Source organism: Oncorhynchus clarkii, chromosome 23, assembly GCF_045791955.1.
Source record: "Oncorhynchus clarkii lewisi isolate Uvic-CL-2024 chromosome 23, UVic_Ocla_1.0, whole genome shotgun sequence".
NCBI lineage: Eukaryota > Metazoa > Chordata > Actinopteri > Salmoniformes > Salmonidae > Oncorhynchus > Oncorhynchus clarkii.
Window position 1 is genome coordinate 32,606,299 of NC_092169.1, and position 11,954 is coordinate 32,618,252.

The 11,954-nt window shown below is 41.2% G+C and overlaps 1 protein-coding gene across 1 annotated transcript; it reads left to right on the top strand.

Annotated features, from left to right (window-relative positions):
* Positions 1–1,248: 1,248 nt before the first annotated feature.
* LOC139381271 (galanin receptor 2a) lies at positions 1,249–11,739 on the top strand. The gene is made up of 2 exons (XM_071124736.1): positions 1,249–1,595; positions 10,977–11,739. The coding sequence occupies exons 1-2, from the start codon at positions 1,249–1,251 to the stop codon at positions 11,737–11,739; spliced, it is 1,110 nt and encodes a 369-aa protein (XP_070980837.1).
* Positions 11,740–11,954: the final 215 nt, after the last annotated feature.

An 11,954-nucleotide genomic window follows, 5' to 3' on the forward strand; every position in this document is an offset into this window, starting at 1 on the left:
TAATACTTTGATGAGACGGCCCCCAAGTAGATGATGAAGTACTTACAGGCAGTTGTCCTTCCCCAGCCAGTCAATCATGGAGGGGAAGACCAAGCTTCCACTGCCCTATAACTACCTGAACCCTGCTGAGATGGAGAATAGTGTGACCATATGAGATCTACGGTTCCACAGAGAATGTTTATCACAATGTACCCAGGTTGCACCCAGAGCTATGCAATTAATAATAGTAGTAATAATAATAGCAATAATAGTAATAATAATAATAATAATAGTAGTAATAATAGTAATAATAATAGTAATACTAATAATAGTAGAAGTTGTAATAACAATAATGACCTTTTTGGAGAGATAAGGAATCTAAAATGACACAATTTTGCCATCTTGCCATGGCTTCAGTAATACCAATGACCATGTTTTCTTGCCCTTCCTCTCATGCTGAAATGAAGGAGAGAAGTAGAAGGTTCTCAACCAAAGTGAGACGAGGTGCAACCAAAAACTTATGACTGTTTTTTTATGACACACACTTCTGCAAATGTTTGTCTGATTCAATGACCACAATAAGCAGTGTCTATCCTCAGTAATTGTTTTATTAAATGTATGTAAAGTTGTCTCCGGTTGGAGCAGCATAAAATCTGTATTTTAATGGAAAATAAATTCAATAAAGCAATCAATGAAGCTTTATTGTTATGAGAAAATAAGAAAAAACAGACAACATCCGCAGAAAGAGCTGGATGAAAACAAGAAAGGCATATGGCTCTGATAAAAAGTAATGGACTGTATAGTTTGGGAAACAGCCATAAATCTACATAATTTTGATAGTAACCCCATAATGTACTGTACATGGGCAGATAAAAAAAATATATACTCTAGGAATTATACAGAAGATGGGAAGGATGTGAATGTGGCTTGATATTGATAATACGCAGGAGTGAAAATGCAAGACGGTGAAAAGAGATGTTATCGTAGGTGGTGTGTGACTGAGAGAGAAAGAGAAAGGACACCCCTCTTAGCCCAGCCAGAGACAGAAAACACTATCCTCCTTTTGTCCGAGATAGGAGGACTAGACTAGACAGGGGGTGGATGCTTAAACTTTCCACCTCTTTGAACAACCAAGTATTTCTCGATGCTTAGAACATGTGCGCGTTATGCAGCATCTGAAAATGAACAATGCGTTTATGAGATTCACTAAATAAAGGATTTAAAATACCGAAACCTCAGATTTATGAAGGAGTTTAATAACAAATAACAATGAATAACTCTGTGCAGAACCAAACTGTTGCGAACTGGAGAACGGAATCAGTTATAATTTCTCTGGTCTTCTCGCTCATCTTCTTCGTCGGTACCTTGGGGAACGGATTGGTCCTCACTGTCCTCCTCTGGAACGGACAGATGAACACCAAAACAACAAACCTATTTATTCTGAACCTCGGCGTGGCAGACGTGTGCTTTATAGTGTTCTGCGTACCTTTTCAAGCCACTATCTACACTATGGATGAATGGGTATTTGGACCGGTCTTGTGCAAAGTCGTACACTTTATCATCTACCTTACCATGTATGCCAGCATCTTTACGCTCACCGCTGTGTCGTTGGACAGGTGCGTTTCACTTACCGTTAACAACTGTTTTTTTTATATATATATTTATATATATATTTTCAGCAAAAATGTATATTGACAATATAACAATAAAATAATTAAACTCCAACTATATATATATAGTTGAAATGTGTCATGATAGTTTAAATGGGTCGTATGTTGTGAAAGATAACATTTTAAGTAGTTTAATGATTTTATTGTTATATTGTCAATATACATTTTTGCTGAAAAATACTTGTTCATTGCGGAAGATCAGTCTTGTTACCCCATTTATATACAGTACTGTAATGGTATGAAGATGGTCTATAGGCAAATAGCCTAAAGAGGGAAAGTGAGAAAGGGTGCATGTTAGTCATTCTAGATAATTTTTGTTCAGGGACACTCTGCGATATAACTCTCCGGCACAACTCCGATATAACATATACAATTTGCCGAAATGCAACGTCTTCCACGTAGTCAAAAGTTTGGAAACACCGACTCATTCAAGGGTTTTTCTTTATTTTACTATTTTCTACATTGTAGAATTACAGTGAAGACATCAAAACTATGAAATAACACATATGGAATCATGTAGTAACCAAAAAAGTGTTCAACAAATCAAAATACACTACCGTGTAAAATGACATCAAATTGGTCAGAAATACAGTGTAGACATTGTTAATTTTGTAAATGACTATTGTAGCTGGAAACGGCTGTTTTTTATTGAATATCTATATAGGTGCGCAGAGGCCCATTATCAGCAACCATCACACCTGTGTTCCAATGGCACGTTGTGTTAGCTAATCCAAGTTGGCATTTTTAAAGGCTAATTGATCATTAGAAAATCCTTTTGCAATTATGTTAGCACAGCTGAAAACTGTTGTCCTGATTAAAGAAGCAATAAAATGGCCTTCTTTAGGCTAGTTGGGTATCTGGAGCATCAGCATTTGTGGGTAATATTACAGGCTCAAAATGGCTAAAAACAAAGAACTCTCTTATGAAACTCGTCAGCCTATTCTTGTTCTGAGAAATGAAAGCTATTACATGTGAGAAATTGCCAAGAAACTGAAGATCTCGTACAATGCTGTGTACTACTCCTTGAACAGAACTAACACATTGTGCCATTGGAACACAGGAGTGATAATTGCTGATAATGGGCCTCTGTACGCCTATGTAGATATTCCATTAAAAATAGCCGTTTCCAGCTACAATAGTCATTTACAACATTATCAAAGTCTAAACTGTATTTCTGATCAATTTGATGTTATTTTAATAGACAAAAAATGTGCTTTTCTTTCAAAAACAAGGACATTTCTATGTGACCACAAACTTTTGAACGGTAGTGTATATTTTATATTCTAGATTCTTCTAAGTAGCCACCCTTTGCCTTGATGACAGCTTTGCAAAAACTTTGCATTCTCTCAACCAGCTTAACCTGGAATGCTTTTCCAACAGTGTTGAAAGAGTTCTCACATATGCTGAGCACTTGTTGGCTGCTTTTCCTTCACTATGCGGTCCAACTCCTCCCAAACCATGGGTTGAGGTCGGGTGATTGTGGAGGCCAAGTCATCTGATGCAGCACTTCATCAATCTCCTTCTTGGTCAAATAGCCCTTACACAGCCTGGAGATGTTATTGTCCTGTTGAAAAATAAATGATTGTCCCACCAAACGCAAAACAGATGGGATGGCATATCGCTGCAGAATGCTGTGGTAGCCATGCTGGTTAAGTGTGCCGTTGAATTCTAAGTATATCACTGACAATGTCACCAGAAAAGCACCCCCACACCACAAAATCTCCTCCTCAATGCTTCACGGTGGGAACCACACATGGGGAGATCATCCGTTCACCTACTCTGCGTCTCACAAAGACACGGCGTTTTGAACCAAAAATCTAAAATTTGGACTCATCAGACTGAAGGACAGATTTACACATGTCTAATGTCTATTGCTTGTGCTTCTTGGCCCAGCAAGTCTCTTCTTATTATTGGTGTCCTTTGGTAGTGGTTTCTTTGAAGCAATTCGACCATGAAGGCCTGATTCACGCAGTCCCCTCTGAACAGTTGATGTTGAGATGTGTCTGTTACTTTAACTCTGTGAAGCATTTATTTGGGCTGCAATTTCTGAGGCTTGTAACTCTAAGTAACTTATCAGAGGTAACTCTGGGCCTTCCTTTCCTGTGGTGGTCCTCATGAGAGCCAGTTTCATCATAGAGCTTATGGTTTTTGCGACTGCACTTAAAGAATCTTTCAAAGTTCTTAATGTTCCGTATTGCCTGACCTTCATGTCTCTTAAGGATCTGACCCCCTTTTTTTTGCCTAAATGTCATACCCATATCTAATTGCCTGTTGCTCAGGACTTGAAGCAAGGATATGCATATTCTGATACCATTTGAAAGGAGACACTTTGAAGTTTGTGGAAATGTGAAATTAATGAGAATATGAAACATTAGGTCTGGTAAAAGATATACAAACAAAAAAACATGTTTTCAAAAAACAATTGTTCCGTCATCTTTGAAATGCAAGAGAAAGGCCATAATAAAATATTGCATTTTAGGCGCAATTTATATTTTGGCCACTTGGTTTTAGATTAACTGTCTTCAAAGTAATGACTCGGGACGTCGGGTTTGATATGAAAGCTTCTTTTAGTAATAATACTTGTTCACATTACAATTAATAACTTTAGATTGTACAGAGCAATGCAAACAAGATGCTAGTGAAAAAGTCAGCTTAATCACTTTGCACCTGCACGTAACTGGCGCGTTATCTCTCTCATTCCTGTCGCAAGGCATTCTGGAACTTGCAGTAAAAAGCGTAATTCAATACTAACCAATACAATTACATGTGTAAATAACTGTAAAGAAATATCTTTAGATACAGCTCAATGAATTAACTTAAACATTAACTCTGTAACACATTAAAGTTACAACACTAGGTGACAGAGGTGTCTGTGCAACGTTTCAGATTGATCCAGTGAAGCGTTGCAATACTAGACAATATTTTTTATCAAGTCCGCCCAAATGTGCTGAATTGGTCAATTGATACAGTTCAAGTACATAACTATAGAGAACATATACAAATTAAATGGTAATACAAAATGTAAGTGTACACACTCCCAGGAATGTCATACATGATGGATCATTAGCTTATTGACTAACTTTCACACATCTAGATGGCCGGGCGGGGTGGGTGTGGAGTCAGAGACAGCAGGGGTTCAAACTGTAGAACCCAGTTCCTACATTTTAATATTAAGATGGATTTTCTCAAACAAACTATGCTACGTTTTATCTCTGGGACCCTCAGGATGACAAATCAGAGCAAGATTACTGAATGTAAGTACATTATTTCACTTCAGAGGTGAATGTAACCAGTTGCAGGGAGTTTTTTGTTGTTGTGCACTCTCAAACAATAGCATGGTATGTTTTCACTGTAATAGCTACTGTAAAATGGACAGTGCAGTTTGATTAACAATAATGTAATCTTTCTGCCTATATAAGACATGTCTATGTCCTGGAAAGTTTGATGTTACTTACAACGCCATGCTAATCACATTAGCGCACGTTAGCTCAACCATCCCGGTATAGGGACACCGATCCCGTAGAGGTTTTAAGTAATGATGGACTGTCATTTCGCTTTCCTTATTTGAGCTGTTCTTGCCATAATATGGACTTGGTCTTAAACCAGATAGGGCTATCTTCTGTATACAACCCTTACCTAATCACTACACAAACGATTGGCTCTAATGCATTAAGAAGGAATGAAATTCCACAAATTAATTTTTTTATTGAAATGCATTTCAGGTGACTACCTCATGAAGCTGGTTGAGAGAATGCCAAGAGTGTGCAAAGCTGTCATCGAGGCAAAGTATGGCTACTTTGAGGAATCTCAAATAGAAAATATATTTTTATTTATTTAACACTTTTTTGGTTACTACATGATTCCATATGTGTTATTTCATAGTTTTGATGTCTTCACTATTATTCTACAATGTAGAAAATAGTGAAAATGAAGAAAAACCCTTGAATGAGTAAGTGTGGTACTGTATATCACTGCATTGGTTACAACCTGACCATTAGGAAACTTCAAGCATCAGTTGTTCTGGACGGCTGTGTGATAACGCTCTCGGTAGCTGATGTTCGCAAGACCTTTAAACAGGTCAACGTTCACAAAGCTGCGGGGCCAGGCGGATTACCAGGACGTGTACTCCAAGCATGCGCGGATCAACTGGCAAGTGTCTTCACTGACATTTTCAATCTCTCCCTGACCAAGTCTGTAATACCTGCATGTTTCTTGCAGACCACCAAGGAAGCGAAGGTAACCTGCCTAAATTATTATCGCCCCGTAGCACTCATGTCGGTAGCCATGAAGTGCTTTGAAAGGCTGGTCATGGCTCACATCAACAGCATCCTCCCGGATACCCTAGACCCACACTGCCCTCTCCCACCTAGACAAAAGGAACACCTATGAAAGAATGCTGTTCAAAAAACATCATAGTGCCCACATACCTCATCTCTAAGCAAAGGGCCCTGGGACTAAACACCTCCCTCTGCTACTGGATCCTGGACTTATTGATGGGCCACCCCCAGGTGGTAAGGGTAAGCAACAACATGTCTGCTACGCTGATCATCAACACTGGGGCCCCTCAGCCGTGTGTGCTTAGTCCCCTCTTGTACTCCCTGTTCACCCACTACTGCATGGCCAAACACGACTCCAACACCATCATTAAGTATGATGACACAACAGTGATATGCCTGATCACTGACAACGATGAGACAGCCTATTGGGAGGAGGTCGGAGACCTGGCAGTGTGGTGCCAGAACAACAACCTCTCCCTCAATGTGAGCAAGACAAAGGAGCTGATGGTGGACTACAGGAAAATACGGGCCGAACAAGCCCCCATTAATATCGACGGGGCTGTAGTGGAGCAGGTCGAGAGAGGTTGAGATCTTCAAGTTTGTTGGTGTCCACATCACCAATGAACTACCATGGTCCAAACACACCAGACAGTAGTGAAGAGGGCATGACAAAATCTTTTCCCCCTCAGGAGACTGAAAATATGTGGCATGGGTCCCCAGTTTCTCAAAACGTTGTACAGCTGCAGGTGACAAGTAAAGTTTGCTTTGATTAGATAAGCCTCAAATCAGCAATTTTTTGTTAACCAAATTCAATACTCTCTCGTTGATCTCCATACAAAAATACCGCACTTCGTGGTCTTGTTTTTGTGGACAGATTTCGGGCAGAGTAAACCCTCTCGCTTAGTTTCTTCCTCTCTAATACAGTCTAACGTCAGTGTTTAGGGTACAATCAGGGCAGGGCAAAGACCTTCTGAGGGGCAGGTGCTCAAAGTGAAAAGAAATAGGGATTATAAAGGACATTGTGTGACATCACAAAATCTCCAATTTGAATACACCAATGGTAACACCTTATTCTTATTGGGGCGGCCGGTAGCCTAGTGGTTACAGCATTGGGCCAGTAACCAAAAGATTGCTAGATTGAATCCCTGAGCTGACAAGGTAAAAAGATGTTGTTCTGCCCCTGAACAAGGCAATTAACCCACTGTTCCTAGGCTGTCATTTTAAATAAGAATTTGTTCTTAACTGACTTGCCTATTTTAATAAAGGTAAAAAAACATCTTATTAAAATATATACCACAGAAGTCTTATTCAGAGGGGTGTGGTTTACATAACTAGGTAGTGTCAAAACTTTACTGCAGCGTGTCAGCAAATATCATTTGAGATTTAAGGCAAAGATACTTATAGATTTCCGCTTTCATTTGTGTCTGGTGCTAGCTAGTAATTGGGCAGATTCAATTATGCGGGAAACCGGGCAAAGGCCTGTTAGTGTGATCTGGTAAAAACGTGGAGGGAGAAGCATGAGTGCCCTTCTCAAATCATGACAGTAATCTATACAGAGTCATTTTTGTCAACAAGGCAGCAGGGTGCATCATTCAGAAACATACATCTCTTTTCCATAATATCTATTTTTAAATGTTCTCACTTGTTTTCATTGGGATGGCAGATAAAGCTCAAAAGCAATCCCTGTACATGTGAAAACACAGAATCCTACTCATTACTCCACATGCTCCTTTCTTTTATTTAACTAGGCAAGTCAGTTAAGAACAAATTGCTATTTTACAATGACGGCCTACGCTGGCCAAACCCTCCCCAAACCCAGACAACCCTGGGCCAATTGTGCGCCACCCTATGGGACTCCTGATCACAGCCAGTTGACATACAGCCCAGGATCAAATCAGTGTCTGTAGTGACGCCTCTAGCACTGAGATGCGGTGATGTAGACTGCTGCGCCACTCAGGAGCGCTCCTATGTCACTTTGCTTTGAGCTGACTTTGCATAGGCTTCGAAAGGGGCACCTGGATCAGGCTCCGGAGGCAGCCCGGACCCAAAAGGAATGCAATCAACTTTCACCTGGTGCACAACATGCCTACACAGGCGCCCGAGCAAGATTAACCGAACCCCCTCACTGGCTAGCTAGGTCTTCAGACAGCATGGAACAAAATGGGAGGAAGGGTTGCCCAAAACTCTTACGCAGTTGTCAAGTCATTACATCAAGAGACATGCCAAAACAGAAAATCGACACAGATGTCTTGACATCATTGATACTCATGATACTATATATGAACATTATCAGACAGTCAATATACTATATATTCAATCAAAAGTTTAGGTGGAAATTGTCCAAGGTGAACTAGCTTGTCAGTGCTGACAGTTCCATTTGGGCTAGTTAGTGAAATTATACAGCCAAAATGTTGTCTATATTAATGCTGTTAACCAAACAGTTGGATAAGCAAATAACTTTTGAAACCATGATGTAATGTATGACATGATTGGATGTTGCATGCATATCAATGTTGTTTGAGTTGCTTTGTGTATCAGTGTAACAGTATTGCTTCTGTCCCTCTCCTCGCCCCGCTGCACACATAGACAACAGCAACCCTCGAAGCATGTTACCCATCGCTCCTCAAAAGCCGCAGCCCTTGCAGAGCAAGGAGAACAACTACTTCAAGGTCTCAGAGCGAGTGACCTCACCAATTGAAACGCTATTAGCGCGCACCCCGCTAACTAGCTAGCCATTTCACATCGGTTACATCCGCAAATTTGCTTGAGATAATATCACTACAACACTGCTCACTGAGTCCATGGTTTCAGTTTCTTTCCATTTGTCAAATGGCAGATGCACAGAGCAGAATTTGGCTGCTGGAATTAATTTGTGTGTGGACGAACCTGCACAGGGCAATCAGATGAAAACATCGTGACTGGTTGTTTTTATGCCACATTAAAAGGTAATACATTTTTCTTAAGTTAATTGACATGTGTTCTACTAGGCCTACACATCTTTTAAATTAAAAGGGATTCTATATGTAATTCTAAGATTAGGTCCATAGTGCACACAAGCACACAAAAAAACAGTGGTTCTCAATAGTAACAAATAGGGGTTATTTGGCTTGTAACCATAACAGAAACCTTTTTGTTGTTATACCTTTTTTGAAGGTTCTACAAATAACCATGCACATAATGTTTTAAAATGAACCTGTATGGTGCTATAAATAACCATTTTCTAAGGTTTGCCTCATGCAACGCGACACATCCACTTCGCATAGAATTGATCAGGCTGTTGATTGTGGCCTGTGGAATGTTGTCCCACTCTTCAATGGCTATGCGAAGTTGCTGGATATTGGTGGGAACTGGAACACACTGTCGTACACGTCGATCCAGAGCATCCCAAGTGTGCTTAATGGCTGAAATGTCATGCAGGCCATGGAAGAATGGGACATTTTCAGCTTCCAAGAATTGTGTACATATCCTTGCAACATAGGTCCGTGCATTATCATGCTGAAACATGAGGTGATGGCGGCGGATGAATGGCACGACAACAGGCCTTAGGATCTCGTCATGGAATCTCTGTGTACTGAAATTGCCATCGATAAAATGCAATTGTGTACGTTGTCCGTAGCTTATGCCTCCCAACATTGAAATCAGAAAACCACTTGGCCACACAACGCCAAACGTCTGCCCGGTACTGTTGAAACCCGGGATTCATTTGTGAAGAGCACACTTCTCCAGCGTGCCAGCAGCAATTGCAAGTGATAATTTGCCCACTGAAGTCCGTTACAACGTCGGATTGCAGTCAGGTCAAGACCCTGGGGAGGATGACGAACACACAGATGAGCTTCCGTGAGACAGTTTCTGACAGTTTGTGCATAAATTCTTCGGTTGTGCAATCCCACATGTTCATCAGCTGTCCGTGTGGCTGGTCTCAGATGATCTCGCAAGTGAAGAAGCCAGACCACGTAGTTACACGTGTTCTACGGTTGTGAGGCCGGTTGGACGTAGTGTCAAATTCTCTAAAATTATGTTGGGAGGCGGCTTTTGGTAGAGAAATTAACATTAAATTCTCTGGCAAAAGCTCTGGTGGACATTCCTGCAGTCAGCATGCCAATTGCACACTCCCTCAAAACTTGAGACATATGTGACATTGTGTTGTGTGACAAAACTGCATATTTTAAAGTGGCCTTTTATTGTCCAGAGCATAGGGTGTACCAGTGTAATGATCATGCTGTTTAATCAGATTCTTGATATGCCGCACCTGTCAGGTGGATGGATTATCTTGGCAAAGGAGAAATGCTCACTAACAAAGATGTAAACAAATTTGTTCATAAAACTTGATAGAAATAAACTTAATGCGCATCTGAAAAATTTGAGGGATCTTTTATTTCAGCTCATGAACCATGGGACAACACATTTCATTATTATATTTTTTATTTCATATAATTATACAACACGACATATTAAAGAAACTGGAATAACACTCTCACTCACGGTTGCAGAAAAAGACCTGGGTGCAAACCATGCCCCAAAATATTGTAATGCACCGCCCCTACATTTGAATGATCACTAAAAGAGCAAAGAACCCTTTTGAGAACTGGGTTCTCAAAATGGTTCTTTGAGTCCTTATGGTTCTAGATAGAACAAACATCCTTCTCTAAGAAGCCTTGAGGAAACCTAATTTTTTGTCTGTGTAGGAGGTCCCGTAATGGAAATAAATTACATCTACTTTCAACCCTGCTTATAACATTTCTACAGCTAGGCGCTGGTAACTTCTGCTTGTGCAGCAGCAGACAGACGACTGCAGTGCACGCTTGCGTGGAGGTAGAGTAGCGGGGAGAGGTGATTTTCCAAGATTCAAAATGAGAAATTAGCAAGTTTGATGGACAATTCTTTACGGGACAGGAGAAAATAAAAAATGTATTCATAAGAAAATGCTACCAATCTGACAGGGCACTTTTTTCTTATCGGAGGACATACCTGGGTATTTTATTATGTATCACTAAGTCCTGTCTGTCCAACTATCTGAGTCCACCTCTTCTTCCTATTGTTGACACCCAAGGTATCTGGCCATCCGCTACCCTATCCGTTCCAGGGAGATGAGGACCCATCGTAACGGTCTGACGTCCATCTGTGGGGTGTGGGGTTTGTCCCTGGTCTTCTCTGGCCCATACCTGAGCTACTACCGACAGATGGACCTGGACGGCACCGTGGTTTGCATCCCCGCCTGGCAGTTCCAGGACAGGCGCCTTATGGACGTCTGCACCTTCTTCTTCGGCTACCTCATCCCTGTCCTCATCCTCAGCCTGACCTACGCCAGAACCATCCGCTACCTGTGGACCACAGTGGACCCCATGAAGGACATGTCTGAGTCCAGGAGAGCAAAGAGGAAAGTCACCAAGATGATTATTATCGTAGCGGTGCTCTTCTGCCTCTGCTGGCTTCCCCATCACCTGGTTATACTGTGTATGTGGTTTGGTCACTTTCCGCTAAACAACACCACCTATATACTCCGTATTCTCTCTCACCTGGTGGCCTATGCTAACTCCTGCCTCAACCCTATAGTGTATGCCCTGGTGTCCAAACACTTCCGGAAGGGATTCCGGAAGGTGTTTGACTGTGTGTTGGGTAAGAGGGTGGTGAACCGGGTGCATGTGTTTCAGGCTGCGCATGTGGTCAGCACGGTGGAGGTGGGGTCCAGTGAGACGTCCAATCAGACCCTGGGGTCACAGCGTGGAGATAGTGTCGTACTGACCACATCTGGGGCCCTGGGCAAGAAGAATTTGGAGGCCCCGCTCATGGCAGTGGAGAGATTTTCTTTTTAAGCTAACTTCCTGCAATTCCAACCTGGACTCAGGGGTAGACATAACATAGTAAATCTGTCTCCCTCAATATAGCATGATATGTTAAGTTTCGTATGGAATTTATTAATTTGTGGATGTCCATTACCCATTTTGTATGATATGTCACAAATTAAACACTTTTGTGGCTAATGTTAGCTAGGTGACTAGTTGGCTAATTTAAGCTAAGCTAGGGGTTA